Here is a 17681-nt window from a genome sequence, read left to right on the forward strand (position 1 = left end):
TAAGCAAAAGGAAGATCCCTGCATTACTCGTATGCTACAGCCTCTTAGTGTAGTCTTGTTTTCGCTAATGAAGACACTGACTTCATTTCAGAGCTAGCAATCAGTCATGGATACCTGAACAATCACCTAGCTATAGGAAAAAATAGGTTTAACTCTTGAAGTATTTCATTTAAAATCATCTTGTACACATGTGATAAATAATAAACAAATAATAAGAAAAAATACTGCCTGATCTTGGCAACTGACGCTTAGGTTTCATAATTCTTATACATGTAATATATATAAGTTTTGACTATACCTAAAACTACCCAATTGTCTCCCTTCCATCAGGTTCATCCAATGTATGTTGCTCTTCTGGAAAACCAGTTATTGTAAGAAAAGTTACTATCAATATTGCCTCCAATGAACAGTTCTGAGACAACAAAACAGACTTGGCTTATATACATATTTACTGGATACTGTGAAAAAAGTTACTTAAGATAGAAAAAAAATTATCCACATTTCTGTTAAATTTATGAGGGTTTTGAGATCACATTTTAACTTGTTTTGAATTATTCATTATTGCCTTGTATTTCGCCTTATCACTACCAGTATGTTCTAAACAAGGCCCACATATATATAATAATTGTAATTAACTCAATTAGTATATATAGATCTACAATTTGAAGACTTTTAAATTTAAAATAAAAAAAATATGAAATTTGATTTTTGCTTCAGGGACTTTCACTTTTCTGATGCATGCACACATTGATTAATGCAGTCATTCATGTATCAATAATAATTAAACAAAATACAAACCGAACATGTTTTGTATAATAACAAGTTGAAGACAGATCTTTCAGTTCTTCAGAAGATTGGAGCCTGCAATTTTATTATGGGATCAAGCCTCACTTGCGTAGTGAAAGGGGAATGGGTGTTTTTTTTTTAAATAGATATATCAATACAACCGAAAATCTTACATGTGTAGCAGGAGAGGAGAAAATGTAGCGGTCAGACAGGATTCAAAACAATAGCCGGGCAACTTGCAAAAACGATTCAGTCTTATCCCTAACACTGAGCACACATGCCTGATCACTGCTTATGAGAGTAGGGCTGATCAATAATCGATATACCAATAATATGTTTCACAGTGTTCGTCACCTGATCGCTGTATCGTTTTACATCTCGATTCAAACAAAATTTAGTCATTTCAATTAGGAAGTGTTAAGGCCATCTGTGTCACCTAGAGGATTAGAAATGCCTTTAAAACTAAGCTCAAATGTTTGGTAGATACTGGTTATAAAATGTTTTATCAAAATTGTCATGTACATGTACAGTCACACACATACCTGATCACTGTTGATGCTTATGAGAGTTGTATAATGACTGTATAACTGTCTGCAGTTTAAATAGTTAGATGACAAAATTATCTAAAGTCCCCAGTTTGCTCTTGCTTGTGTGAGATTTAAACTACTATCTTTTCTATTTATTTCACAAATTAATCACTAAAAGGCAGCAAGATTTACATTACAATTTAAAAAGGGTTACCAATATATTTTATATGTAAATATAAACAACAAAAAGTAAATGAAAGTCATTCATTTGATGCATGTTAACATTTTAAAGAAAAAAATCTACAAAAGCGCACTGTATGTATTTCTGTTGTTGATGTTTCATGTTGTCACAAATGCGTACACACTGTAATCTACAGATTATGTTAATTTGAAGATCGGCAGTAAATATACTGGAGACCAATCAGGATTCGAAAAAAAAACAACGAAAATTTTGTTATACTTTGAGAGACATAGGGTAGAAATGGTAAATTTCTTAGTTAAGGCATAAAATCAGTTAATCTTTGTAGCTAAACAATAATGAATATCGACCATATTATCATTTTCGCCAATCTAACAATGCGCACCTGTTCGATTTGTCAACCGGAAATTGAAACTGTCATGCGGTCGATCGAATTTGAAAGGCTCCATAAAACACTAAAAAATGACTGTGAAGCACAAAATTACTGATCAATCTTGTCATTAGTAGTAATATTTCTCGTAAATACCAATAGTTTAACTATAAAATACATAAAATATACCTATTTTGGATTATTTTTCTCGCTGATTCGATTAGGGTACTTCTTCTGTTGGAAAACCGGAAGTCCATATGTCAATGTTTGTGATGTCATAAAATTCACGCACGCACGCGACTTTGACAATGTGGAGCTGTCTGAACTTCGTCACGCATACTCTTTTAATGAAAAAAAACACGACATGTGAAAGTTCAGTTGCAAAATTTGGTTTAGAAAGAAAAAAAATGTTGTTTTGGTGATCCGATTTGGGTACTGTGACCTTAAATATCGAAAGTTTAAAAAAAAATGCACTCGTCATTACAATATTGGGCCTAGAGGATATATAGTTACGTAATCACGTGCGACTGCCCTTGTCTATTTCGTCTTGTTGACATAGTAAATTCATGGTTAGTATCTTACAATACAAGGTTTATTCGGGACGCTTCTGTGATGCGGAGGTAAAGATTCATTCACTAAACCGAATGAGAGTGTACTCCTTTTTACTGCCATGGAAAATAAATAAGCGCATTCGCAACCAGTATCCTATTTAGTGTGTAATTATAATGTCACTGAAACAAAATGAAAATACTTGAAAAAACAATAAACACCCTTTAAAGAATTAATTTACAATACATACCTTTGCCAAGAAAAAAACAACACCGCCATACCAGATTTTCGATATCGTAAAAGTGACGTCATTCCGGTGAATGTGATGTCACGTTTTAGCGGGACTGAATGACGTTTCATTCACCAGAAGGTCCAAGTTCTGGGTCAAGTTAGAAAAAGTTCCGTCAGATATGGAACACATTCACGTGATCGTATTGACGGATAAAGCATTTTGTATTGACGGATAAAGTACAAGTTTATCCGGCAGTAGTTATCGGTCAGTATGTAGGACAGTTGCGAGATAAATTATTTTACCCTACAATATCAATTGTGTATTTTCTTTCTCTAATTATCATGTAAAAAGGAATTTAATGATTACCCGGATGCGCAAATATACACTTTTTATCTTGAGACACGGTTATTGTAGATGTGCATGTTCCCTAGTCATTTGTGAAATGTAAGCTGGAAATAAAATAATATAAGTAGAAAACAAAAATGCGGGAAATTGGCCAGCGCAAATAGGTGGAACCACATCTTTAAGTAATGTTTTTACACTCATTGCATACCTGATTTGCGAAACAATGTTTCATACCACTAAAATATATAGTTATCTACTAAAATTGTATGTCATATATCAACAATAGAAACAGATGCAAAGTTCCTAAGTACCATTTTATTAATTCATCGTAATATTATATATAATCATCAATGCTAGGGAGAAGAACAAAAAGAAAGTATAATGAGAGATCAGAAACACTTCATATATTTGTGTTTCTAAGTAAGTTATCTACTTACGGACACTTGATCATTGATTAAATAAGCCCAAATAAAATCTAAAATGCATCATCTTTTGTATGTTTACACAGATTGGTATCCGTATCACATGTGACACATCATTGTGCTCAGATTGTTTTAACGAGATGGCTGACAGAAGAGTCTCAGTGATATATGGAGGTGGTGCCGCTGAAGAACACTGCATTTGTAGATGTAAACCCACAAGAGGAAAGCACATCATTTCAGTCGCGTCTTTGATTGAGGCAGTAGGTAACAAAACTCCATTTGTAACTAACATTATTCCGACACTAGCAACATATAACGATGCATATAGACTGTTTCGGGTGAAAATGAATATAGATTCATACCACACGAGAACATAATGGATTTCAATACATTTTTGTTCCCATTCAACTCGAAACGAACCATGACATTATCATTCCAGCCTTTCTTTACCAACTTCTCTGATGTAAATGACCATCATGTTTTTCTCAATGTCTCAAGTGACCTATTCTAATCGCCTTTTTATCCGTCGTCGTCCGTCGTCCGTCGTGCGTCATGCGTCCTGCGTCGTATGTCCGTAAACAATGTACATTTTCGACTTCTTCTCCAAAACTGCTGAAGCAATGTCAATGAAATTTTGCATAAACCTTCTAAGGCATATGGCCAATCAAAATTATATGGTAAAAATGACAAAAAATTCAAAAATCTTCTTCTCCACTCACAAATGTGGTAGAATCAAATACTTCATAGATTGAATGGTCTTAAAGTCCTTTACAAAAATTGTGAATTACCGTGTATTTGACCCTAGGGTCTCTCGTTTCCCCGTGGGGAGGGGATTAAGTTTACTATAGTTTATTTAGGGAAAACACATTTTTGAGCATTATTTGGTCATTTGTAGTAGGAAATGAGTCACATATTGTCAGAATTATCTGTATGACATGGCCATTGATTCATATTAACACATTTTCCATAACTGACCCCCAGGGGCCTTAGGGGCGGGTTCAAAAGGGGTCAAATAAGCTAAAACTTCAAAAATCTTTTTCTGACATTCTGGAAATGGTAGACTCAAATACATTTCATAGATGGAAAGGTCTTCAGCTCATTTACAACAGCTGTGAATTATATGACCCAGAGGTTTCACGTTGGGGGGAGGGTCAAGTTTACTATAGTTTATATAGGGAAAACACATTTATGAGCATTTTTTGCTCAATTTTTATAATAAATGAGTCAAACTTGATAAGAATTATTAGTCTGTGATATAGCATTTTAACATCCATATCCGTCCTCGTTGACCCCCTGGGGGACCAGAGGGGCGGGACCAAACAGGGTCAAAATGACTAAAATTTCAAAACATCCACTGAGTTCACAGGTTCGATGGAAGAAAACACTCTGCATAGATTAAAAAGTCAAATTTATAAAATCACTGACCGACTTCAAGGGCTAGTGTATATAGTGTTTATATATGTCTTTGTTTCATTTTATATCCGACCGTTAAGGCCCACGGACCTCATGTTTACGAAAAGATCTCTTTTTGAATTGTTATCACGTATCAACTCATCTGTCTTCCAATCATCTGCGTAATACATCATGCACAGTATAATACACTATTCAATCGAAATAAGTTCGTCCTCTTTAATGTTATTATAACTCTTATTGGTATTTAAAGTCCCATTATGTTTTTATGAATGCTCTACAAACTAAACATCAACGATCCTTATTAATTTATCTTTACTTAATTTTGTTCAAATATGTACAGTCTCGACAAAAAATGCATATTAAAAATATCTATAAATAGAACACGTAAATGTGTGTACCTACCCGGATGATCACCAGGTAAATCCCAGCGACACCACGGGGAAATTTAGATCATATTTAGATTTTTTCAATGTTTTACAATGTTCATCCTTATAAAACTGGTACTTCTTTCCTAAATAAAAACACAATACTTCAGTAGAACTATATACTCTATTCTGACGACCTGAAACACGCACTTGTACGTCAAAACCACAAAAGAGCGGAGTGTAATAGGACGGAGAGTTATCTCGTCACGTTAAGTAGTTTCCGGATCTGAGGTTCCGTGTTGGTTTACATACCTTGCAAATACGACAAAAACGCTAAGATATAAACGTAATATAATTTATTCAAGATACAAACAATATCGGCACAGTTAACAAATAATAGCTTTTAAATGCCGGAGAACGTTAATTTACAGTATATTTATTCTAAATTCCACCCTCCATTCCCGCTAGTTATAATTTATACCTTTCCCATAGATATTTATCTTTCTAACTTAACATATATGATGATATGGCTACGAGGCCCGATGTCCTAAAAAATAAGGAGTTATCTACTCCATTCAGGAGGTGACCCGGCAGACAATATGTTGTCTAGATGCCAAAGTGACAGAGATGGTGTGAAGAGTTTTACGTACCGTGACGCTATATATAACGTTTCGGGGCACGAGAAAAGATAGGAAATTGAGTAGGAAGAGCAAAGTATATAGAGAAAGGATAGAGTGAGGAGTCTATATATCTATTAATTTGGAAGACGACTCCTAGATCCTAAAAGGTCCTACCATGGCATCGTCTAGCAGTAACTAGCCCTATCCATCAAGAGCAGGGGGAAAGGAAGGAACCTAGCCTATCAATTTGGTATATAGATTCTATAATTTTGAAGCCCTTCTAATTTATCTATGTAAAAATATCTAAACTATAACCTGTACCTATACCTATCCTCTGGGCCGGCGTTATCACACCTACTCTTCATCGAAAGACCGCAGAGGGGTTTTTATCGTGCAAGGCTGGGCATCCTCACACGGGGACAGAGATGGATTGAATGAGACAGAGATGGAATGAATGAAGAGTTTTACGTACCGTGACGCTAAATATAACGTTTCGGGGCACGAGAGACAGAGATGGCCAGCGCACGCCCTTGTATACCCGTAATAGTAACACAAAAGATTAACGGCATCAAATCAGGTTACATCTCCAGACGTAACTGCTTCAGTGGAAGTAGTATTGACTTGATACCCGTATGTAACAACGTAAATACACATGTATAGCAATAACAATGACCCCACAATTTCGTAAGTATAAACATATAAATTCACTCCTGTCACAGAAGTATTACTAAGAAGAGAATACCCCTCAGTTGCCTCTTAATCCAGCGCGTGCACCTGCTTCGCTCTTACCTGTTAGAGTGCATTGTATGGTCTCGTGCAAAACTGTTTGTTCGCTTAATACTTACTTATTCCTTAGTAAATAAACTTATAATTACTTAGTAATTGACTTTCTATGGTTAACTTCCTAACTGTTTTCATATGACCAATCTCTGATAATAGTTTTTAAAGGATTTAAAAAATTTAAGTAGGATTTTAATTAATGTTTAAAGAAGAAATAAGATGACAATGCATTAGCGTCGTCTGCCAAGATCTATCAGTTGACAAACATACCTTAGGTCAAAGGTTATACAAAGCGGTTCTCATATGTGATCATATTTAGATGATCCTACGTGTGGACTGTGGCACCAACCGAGCGTAACAACGGAATCCCCCATCATTGCTACATTCCTGATTAACTACGATATTATCGCCATACGGATATCAACTCTATCATTTGACGAAATTTGGGAATTTGTTTCGATTTGATATATCACGAAAACATAACGGGACTTTAAGGATCATTTTCTATGTGCGAAACATATTTTAGCTGTTTTATTTATCCACTTTTATTTTTACCTTAATAGCATGACGTGTTTGTCTTAAAATGTCATGCTGTTAAGAAAGTATATATTTGGTTTATGATCTAAATTCTTGACAGAAGACAAAGCAGTACTACTGTAGTATTATATCGGAGATGGTACTCATAGTATTGTTTGTGTTTCAGGAATCACAGATTGAGTACCTGGAGAATTTCAAATATGGACGATGTCAACAATGCATTAAATATGTGCATGTAAGTATATTTATTTAGGTACATATAGCTTATATAAAAAGGTGTTTGTTGATTAGATACTGTGTTAACCAATTTCGAATTTGGATTTATGTTCTGTAGCAACGATTGTATATCATATATTAAGTATATCTGTATTCAACAATTGTAGAAATACACTATCAATAAATGACTGTTGGCATCGTCAAGATTAGTAAATACTTGTATATAATTGAAGGTATATCAATCACAACAAAATCAATTATATCAAAATACGCCTTTTTATTTCCTCTCGTCTACGATACACACGATATCACTCATCATAAAGGTTATCTTAGAAATGCAAAAAATAAAGGACAATGTATGGTTTGGGCCCTTTTTGTCCTCCAAATCCATGAACGTTTCAAAACTATTATTTAGAGATTAATTTGTTGCACATACAAATATCTAGTGCATCTCTGATTCAACTATAATTACTGTTTTCTAATTTTGCAGCTGTAGTTGCCATGGGGACCATCCGAAATATACATAAATCATGAAAATGTGGAAAAAGACAATTTTGGCCATTTTTGCTTTTGTCTATGAAACTATAGAGTGTATTTGTTTTTGTTTTTGTTTTCTTGCTTCATGTCCATGGAAAATTTGAGTATATGGAAAATGTTCACCAATCACTTTTTAATAAAATCCACATGTATAGCATTCCTCTTTGGACACTGAAAAGTAACAATAACAACAAATCAGCATACAATATGTATATACACATATATGAATACATTCCTTTTGGTACACAAAAATATACTCAATTGATATTTGACATTTACATTTAAATTATTATTTAAATAAATAATTAAGTTATTTATTTAATTATTTACGTAGTTTACATTATTTTTGTTATCTAAGAACTTACATATACAATGTGTAATTATCATTGCTTTACCAATGAAATAATCAACTGAAAATTGTTTAAAAGCTGAAATGACTTAAATTTATATGTTCCGACCAAGAGACCTGGAAGTCTGTTGCATCCGTTTTATGTGATGATCCTATGATAGTGTCGGTAAAGTATATTTTAGGTCGATCTTTGTTAGTCTTGAGACTGACAATGAAACTGAAATGAGTCTTTGTTTACACATTAAAAGTTTACACGGCAATGCAAAGGTACTTCCCAAAATACCTGTGGTGTAAAAAGACTAAGCACGTGTGAACATCCAAACACTGCTAATATCCACGTGTACTATCGGCCACGTGTAGATGTAGACGCCCACGTGAAACGAAAAACTTCCGGTTAGTTTATTATCTCCCTTACATAATACCATTTATGAACGTAAGGTATGTGTGTGATTGAAAGTGCGAACGACGAATGAGTCTCCTTCTGTGAGAGGACAGATATTTATTTTGTTGTTATGCTTATTATGTTTTATAATCTATGCATATTTCGAGTGGTAACCGTGGCAACTGAAACTGCAAATTTAGAGAATTATCTTTTCAAATAAATTAGGGATGTACTAAATATGTCGAATCCAATCATTTATATACTGAATAACAGTTATGAAAATTTGACGGATTTGGGGGCAAAAAGGGCCCAAACTATACATAGTCCTTTAATTCAATTTGATTAAAATATACTTTTTATCTATTTGTTTTAGACGTTGGTGACGTTTCGAGAATGTGGCCATGAGCTTTGTTGCGAATGCATGTCTAAAGGACTCTGCAGTAAACATCATCAAAGGTGTCAAGATAACAAACTTAATGGGAAAAGCCGAATGTTGTTTAGATGTGTAATATATAGCTGTAAATCGATGGTTCCAACTGATCAGCTGAAAGTTCTTAATCGTGAACTTCAGTCGGTAAGGGTCTAACTTAATCCAATGTCGTTATGATAGGCGAGCACATAGAATACAATATTGTTTGGCTTAACCAGGACACTGTGACCCATGCCACTTCTTCAATTCCTAGTTCTTTTCTGATCTGCAATTCACAATCACAATGCTCGCCTGCAATCGATCTTACATCCGTTAAAATTGAGTTGTGATGAACTTCCGTGCTGATATATTCTGATCCAATTACACAGATAACGCCATACATACTTTATGATGATTAAATCAAGATATTCCTATTATTCAACATTATGAAGCATTTTTGTTGTTACTGCAACATTTTTAACGTCTTTATTCTGAATTATTTCTTTGTTCTATGTAATCTTAGATGATAAATTGTTTATCGTCTAGGCCATGCCAATGACGGACTTGGAAATGACAAAGTTGTTAAATAAGGGGCTTGTTGCAAATTCACCTCCATCGTCAACTAGCACCGAGAGATGTATTAATACTTCTGAATCTATGGAGTTTGCTGGTACGTGTATTTATACCTTTTCTACAAGTTATTTGTAGCTATTATACAGTGTATGATAAGAATGAAAAGAAATTATTGTAAAAGTTATAGTATTTTCGGGGGTTTAACACTTGGTTATGATGGGTTTTGAGATTTGTTTTAAGTTTAATCGTTTAATCTTGACAACTTAATTTTGATTCCAGTTAAGGCCAAGTCAACTTTGTGCTATCATTATCAAATAGTACATGCAGTTATCAGTTTTAAATATAGGCAAATACTCGTAGAATTCGGTACTCTATGCATATAAATATATACATTCACAACAATTATGATAAGATTGTAAAAACGATACACAAAATTTAATAACGATAATAAATTTCAAAGATTGACTCCCAGGTATTTACTCTCAGTTTTCATTCTCCACACATATAGTTCATTTTACACTTTGGTTGTGTAAATACATGTAGTGGTATTTAGGTTAACGCCAAGAAATTTGCGGATTAAGTTATTTAAAGATATATATCTCACATAACTATGTCAAGCCCGCAATAAATCAAAATGCTTAATTACTTTTTATTACTTATACTACATGTTACTTTACGAGGTTGTTGTTAATAGCTTAAACAACCGAAGAAAAATACAAAATAAAATTATAACTGTAGAAAAAAGAAATTTGCGCAAATAGACTGGAGCCCATCTTTAATATAATCCCTAGAGGCTCATGTCAGTAGACAATATGATGTTTAAATTTTTAAAAAAAAAGTCAAGACGCACTAACATACTCGTACATGTTGTAGTGATATTTGTTTAGGTTGAAACAATGTTTAAAAAGTTTTGTACTGACGAAACAGAGACAGAGAACATTCTTCATGTGTCTAATGCTAAGACTCTTTCATATGTGGATATGAATGATAAATATATTCTACCCGAGGGTCACAAAATGATTATTTTTTAAAAGTAAACCCAGCCTAGTTCTTGATAAAAATGTTAAATTGTACCGAGAAAACAGTAATTTTGTTGACGCTGTGACGTCACGAGACTTTATTGCATGAGTGTATTGCCCGAGACAAGCCATATGAGTGTATTGCCCGAGACAAGCCAGTATTACACCTGTAGGTACATGTATGAGAGAAATACTAATGTATTGCTTTTTCTGATTTCGGCAGATGAAGCATGTAGTAGTGGAACTGATGGTGGCACAACTATGGTTGTAAAGGTATTGATAGATTACTAAACTGTATATATGCTATAATCTACTTTGTTCAAGGTTTAAAGTCATTACAGCTTTTGTGATTCCTCTGTCCTCACTCGATTTCCATTTAAATCGTTGCGTAGTCTAGGTTTGACGTATGCTTTTACAAATACAGTGTAGATACTTGTTTCTGTTTCTTGTCATAAGTACATGTAACCATGATTTTCCCAATATTGGAATTTATTTTTCAGCAACCATCAGATAAAGACCACAAAAGAATGACAGCAGGTAATTATGTTCTTATATATTTATATCTGGCCTAAACATAGTTATCTTACATTGTATTCTGTTCTATAATATCACAAAGTTTTATATGAATGATGCATGGACAGTTTTATTCCTATATGACTCTTTCATATGTACATACATGTATGTAGGATAGAACTATTCCACCCGAGGGTACAGAATTTTGGGTCAGAACCGAGGCTTGCCGAGGTTTCTGACCCAAAATTCTGTACCCGAGGATGGAATAGTTCTATCCTACATAATTTACATATGAAAGAGTTATTTTCTCACATTGCTTGTCGAGTTACTTGCACGAAAGGTGAGGCAGCCATTTTGTGACAAAATCTTAACTTCTTAAATAATTGATCGATTTTAAAAAATAAGAACGCCATTCGAAAGAGCTCATCAAAGTTTGGTTTATATTAAAAAATATAAACAAGAAATCTTAGGTAAAATGGTTTGAAATGCAAATTAAACAAATGAAATGGTAAATAAATCAGGCAAATCAATCGAAATAGAAGAAAAATGACGTCAACTTTGGCTGATATGACGTCATCTCATTGTTTTGCAATTGTGACGTCACAGCTATGTAAGATAGATTTATCTTACATAGCTGTCTTTCATGGGACAACTCTATCTTACATGGCTAGCTATGTGAGAATTTGTTTTTTTTTCATTTTAGGACACTCCTCAAACTCTTGCAAATCCAAGCAAAGTGGGAAGCAAAGTGGGAAGCATAAACACGAACCAAGTCCAATCGAGGATAAGTTATCCCCGCCACAGTCGGCATATAACGTGCAAGAAATGACTGACAATGAAGCAGTTGGTGGGTTAATAATTGTATTGTATTTTTTTTTTTTCATAATAAATTTGAATTTCTGATTTGGCCATATTTTCATTTTGATACCACTATGAAAAAAAGAAATCCGAGAATGGCGCGAAACCTGACGTCGCAATACACGACGTTGTATAATGATTTAAAAAGATAATTATAAGCATCGATTTTATTTTATTGTGTTATACAAAATGTGTTTGCAAACTTTTGTGAGAATCCGCTGCGTGGATTTTCACGGATTGGAAACATTTGTGTTTGTTTCAAAAAATAGTGACTTCAATGCTTGATTACAAGTTCTAAACTATTTACAATTCAAATCTACTAAACAATACTTACTTTGAATACTGAAACGTATGTGCTATAAATAAGTATATACCTAAACAATATTAAAATACATGATAAAAATTACTCGTGTAAATAACATACAGATACTGATCAAGTTTTTAGTTGTAGAATCTCTGTGTCTTTGTGAGACACATGGCATTGGATCCATTCTTGACATTTCATAGGTTATTCACAAACTCTCGTACTGTCCTAAATGTCTTTCCTTCGGTAGATATTCTGGTAAACAAATACATGTAAGATCATAATAGTTCAGTGCTTATGGTATCATTGACGACACCAAAGTCCAAATTAAGTATGAAACTTCGGAATTTACGTAATACAATATTGTATGAATTGGGAGTTTAATATTAGATAAATATATATGTACAGATTATAATATCGATTGTGTGTTTTCATGTGTTTTCTTTATTTTTGAAAGATTTTATCAGCACAAGAAAAAACTAGTCAAACTATTAAAAGGTTTGCGATATACCGTCAAATGAGCAGTACATTTATATGTTGTATCAATACTTGAAAATATTAAGAATTAGATTGTGGACTACAACTTGTTCCAAAAAGGGGTTATTGTTCGTTTCCAATCATACATCAAATGGACAACAATGATAATGATTGTTCTCGTCATTAATAAAGAGTAATACTGAGTTTTAATTATTACACAGAAGACAGACAGATATTGTCGTTGTTCTATTCAGAAAAGGAAAAAAAGATTTGGGAGATATGTTAACCTTAGAGACAAAAGGAAAGAAATGATAGGCTTATAGTACTGTTTTGTTTGGATGTTGTTACAGGTCCTTTGGAAATTACAGACAAAGAAAACAAGAACAATCGTCCATCAAAGGTAATTATCATCAAAGCTGATATGTATTGTAACGCTTCTTTCTTTTAAGTTAGGTTACTTATTACGAGCATCGTTCGTTAACCAGACTAGGCGTTTTCATTTCATGTCAAACATGCATTCATACATGTTTCTTAAAAAGTATGTATAATTAACTTGCACTGGAAACTCTTTTAGACCTATGTAATGTAAAACGCTGGTGTACATCCTACATTCCAGAAAAGGCTGAAGACATTTTTTAACGAAAAGCCATTCACAGACACGTGTAGCCGTAACAAAAATCACCAGAAGGTAAAGTGGTCACAAGTATTCAATCGATTTTAACGACATATTTACGTTTTAAAACCTGGATTGAATATGAAATGCTAACATGAAAATGACAAAACAGCAATATTGCGCATTTTTTGTTTTCAATAGTTGTTTAATATTGGGCTCCAGCTATCACAGTATGATTGTAGGGAAGGTCTTGTAGATCGCACAAAATACCGGTATATAATGGAAAAAATACTTCCAATGTTTTTTTCATTTGAAATAATGTATGCTTATGTCGTACCGTGGTATAAATGACATACTGTACATAATGGAATTGTTATTTTGTTTAATTATCAGACATCGAACTAAACTGTAAGCTCCATACAAAAGGAAGTATTCACAAATGTGTCATGCTATCAAACATGGTATATCGATGTTAGCTTGATAAAAATAAATGTAAATAGAACTTTTTAATTTTCCATCTAAGTGTTATCAATTACATGATCCGAAAAATGTTTTACATGTACTTGTTTTTTTGTGTAACCACTATATGTCATCAGTTGTTATCTCAGACTAGCATCGGATTTTCAGGCTATTATTGAGTTCAAGGAATGTAGTCATCGTTTTTGTGAGGATTGCATAGAGAAGAAACTATCCACTAAGCGCGAAACAGTATTTTGTGGATGTAGGACAGGACACAGAAGTGTTTGTGTAACCAAAGTTCCGTTGGAATATGTGGTGAAGTTCTTAGATCGAGACGAAAACAACATGGTATGTGCAGGGGAAATTGTGCACGTATAATGTAGTATTTTCTCCTGTCAATATTACAATAAAAATAATCAATATTGACAGAGGCCGAAAAATGTAATTATGAAATAATTGTCAATCGGTGAATGAAGGTCCATTTTCACTTTCAAAAATATAACTCGAATGAGCAATGTATTATTAAAAAAAAAAAAAAAGAAAAGAGGAAAAGGAAATCAACTAAAATGTATCTGTCAACTAGTCCCTCTTTGCTCATTTATACTATTCAAACTTTAGTCTATTATTATTTAGCATGGCATCTTTAATATTTTGATTTTACGATATCTGAGAGATTTTTTCCCGTTCACAGGTCATAGATCAGTCGATAGCATTTTGTATGTAAGTGCACTAATCAGGACTATTTTAAATGTATCTTACGTGTTTCTGATTTAAGTCAATGCAAGTTGAAAATGTCCATAATGATGTGTTTGTAAAGACTACAAACCATTTTACCAACATTTTATCGCCATTTTCAGACATTTTACAGCATTTACAGAATTGCAGTTCGCTATATTTATAAGAAATCAATTAGCACGTTTGTTGAGCTTATTTAAAAGACGCATTAATTTTCTTCTAATCTTCTTACCAAAATTACTGCAAGCATACCTCATGAACATCTGACCCTTAGATGGGCAGGTTTGAATTTTTTACCTGCGAATAAAAATTACAAATTACATTAAGGAATAAAGGAACCAGCACTGAACGATTGTTCATGCAATGTATTTAAACGACCCTAACTGTATATTTCCTCCATTAAGAAGAAGATGCAAGTATTTCTAATACTATGTAGTTTAAAATATATGTTATGTGACATGGTATTCCGTATTTGCATTGTTTCAGGAGTTTTATCTGAGTGAAGTGTGACGTCAATGTGAGCTTTACATAATAAAATAAAAAAACTTAATGATGATGGATATGACACCTATCCACAGGGAAGGTATGCAAACATGTCTCAATTTCAATTTCCAAATATTTCATTGATAAAAGATGTTATGTGTCAATAGGATAAGACATCAGGCATAGCCTATCTTAGTCTTCTCCTGATATTGGTGGTAAAACAAACAAGGTTTATGAAAATATGGGGAGGTAATTTTTATATGATATATAATTTATATATATTACAGGATATATTTTTTGATCATATTTATTGTAACTCTATAAGTTAACAGTTAATTTTCATTTTTAATATAATAACCAAAAATTATGACATGATTCTAACTATACTTGATAGTATGTATATTTTGTGATATTGGTCCTATTCGCCACAACAGCTACAGGCTAAAGTTCACATGTGTACAACACAATTAGCCATCCACTGATGGGAATCAAGAACCAATCTCACAAAATAGACATTTATTTGATTTGTGGAGTTTTAAAACTAATTTTGTAATTACAAGTGTTTATCCATAATTAGTTTCTTAGGAGTTACCCCAATTAAATATTTAATGATTTTGAAATAACAAAATAAAAGAAGAAGAATGATAATCATATTAACAGAGAGACAATTGAATATTGAAGTTGGATAAATCTCATTAGGCTGCCCATAATACAAATGTATTGTGAGATGCTACATTCAAAGAAATAGTGATATGCAGTTTCAAAAGATTGTTTACATTCACACATTGGGGATTTTATAAGGTGATCAATGAATCTGTCACAACTTAAATTACTTGCACTATTTCTTAATTGGCATCAAAACAATATTTACATTCTGATTACCGGAGTATTAATTTGGTTATTTTTATTTAGAATTGTCTTTAGTTGTGTGGATGATTCAATATTTTGGATTTAATCAGCTATCTTATTCATTTCATTTAGCATTGCTGGGGAAAAGACTTTCAAAATAGCTAACTGTCCGACCAAAGTGAGGATCAAATAATCTGTTTGTGGGAAGGGAATACCTATAGAGTGTCTCGTCATGTATAAAAGGTTCAATAATATCTCTTTGATAATCCGGTGTTTCATAAACGGGCGCTATTCTGTTTATCTGTCACCCAGATTGCATTTATATCACCAATAAATGCAATCTAACAATCCTTTAATTGATATATTTACATTTTACTTTCTAGTTCAAAGTCAAACATAATTTAGATGAGAGTTAACATTTGAATTTCCCGCTTCAGCAATTTAACCTCAACAGCCAAGTTCAATGTGATATAAATAGTCCCTTATAAGAAATGAAAATATAACAAAATTGCAATGTTTTTCAATAGGTTTTTCAGTTTACTTTCAATTATCCAGACATTTTAAAGATTTTTTTATAGTTTCATAACCAAACTGGTTCATTCAACTACAATGTCAATTTCCCGCGCGGACTTAACATGGTATCAGTAAACAAGACTTACATTCATTTATGTAGATATTACTACACCAAGTGGCTCATAATGCAGATCACGATTATCACTAGAGTAATGGGGAGTCGCAATGGCAAAATGTAAATATTATTCATTATTCGGTACATTAAAATGACTTTATGTTGCTATCTTCTGTATTCTAATGTTCTTTGTGTAATTTGTCATGAGATGTGCCTTTACGTAGGCCTGTTATTAATCTTGCAGCCTCTAGCTGTATTGATTCTAATATATCTATTTGAGCTCGTGTAGAATTATCCCAAACAATATCTGCATATTCAATTACTGGTGTAATGTAAGATGTATATATGGTATTAAGGGATTTTCCTATCAATTTTGTTATTAAGTAATCTGAATATATTTAGTCTTTTAAAAGCTTTCTCAAATACGTTTTGAAATATGTAGATTCCATTTCGCATCATCACTAAGTGAAGACCAAGGTGTGTATGTGTTTTGTTTTCAGTAATTGGATTATTATGAAACGTACAACAGCATGATTTTTAACAGTTTTTCTGGAAATTATTACAGACTCTGTTTTAGCAGGGTTAAATTTGATGTCCCATTTTGTGGCCGATGTTTTGATATTATTGAGATCATCTGACAGATTTTTTGCTAATTCTTGGGGATTGTTATCACATATAACAAATAAGGAAGTAACATCGGCAAATAGCTTTATTTTGTTTGAGATACAATCGATAATATCATTAATATAAATTAACAGTAGCGGTCCGAGGACTGAGCCTTGAGGAACTCCTGCTTGGACCGGATTAAAAGTTGAGGAGTACCCTTCAGTGATAACTCTTGCTTTCTTGATGATAAACAATTTTTTAACCAGTTTGAAAAATTACCTATAACTCCATATGATTGCAATTTGTAAAGCAGACCATCATGCCAAACTCTGTCAAATGCCTTACTGATGTCACCGAATATGTATCTTATTTCTTTATTTTGATCTAGGCAATTAAACTGGAAAATAATTGATTTACAGTTGAGTCTTAGAGAATAAAATCTGATTGGTGTTTGGTTATAATTTGATGTGTTGAGAGGTAGTTATATAGGTATTATTTTAGGAATTATATCATCAGGTCCAGAAGG

General features: G+C 32.9%; 2 protein-coding genes across 2 annotated transcripts in view; one reads left to right on the plus strand and one right to left on the minus strand.

Moving 5' to 3' along the window:
- The window catches only part of LOC138335347 (uncharacterized), a 39309-nt gene extending 33924 nt beyond the window's left edge, over positions 1-5385 (minus strand). The window contains exon 1 of the mRNA XM_069284402.1: positions 5246-5385. The gene's annotated coding sequence lies outside the window, so the exon portion shown is untranslated. The remainder of the gene's footprint in view (positions 1-5245) is intronic.
- LOC138336028 (uncharacterized) overlaps positions 1-14232 on the plus strand; it is a 65887-nt gene extending 51655 nt beyond the window's left edge. Inside the window, exons 16-25 of the mRNA XM_069285330.1 lie at positions 3517-3690; positions 7312-7380; positions 9003-9203; positions 9585-9708; positions 10854-10903; positions 11131-11167; positions 11847-11990; positions 13133-13182; positions 13399-13470; positions 14023-14232. Coding sequence (XP_069141431.1) covers positions 3517-3690; positions 7312-7380; positions 9003-9203; positions 9585-9708; positions 10854-10903; positions 11131-11167; positions 11847-11990; positions 13133-13182; positions 13399-13470; positions 14023-14232 — 1131 coding nt within the window. The remainder of the gene's footprint in view (positions 1-3516; positions 3691-7311; positions 7381-9002; positions 9204-9584; positions 9709-10853; positions 10904-11130; positions 11168-11846; positions 11991-13132; positions 13183-13398; positions 13471-14022) is intronic.
- Positions 14233-17681: the final 3449 nt, after the last annotated feature.

This window comes from Argopecten irradians, chromosome 1 (assembly GCF_041381155.1).
Source record: "Argopecten irradians isolate NY chromosome 1, Ai_NY, whole genome shotgun sequence".
Taxonomy (NCBI): Eukaryota; Metazoa; Mollusca; class Bivalvia; order Pectinida; family Pectinidae; genus Argopecten; species Argopecten irradians.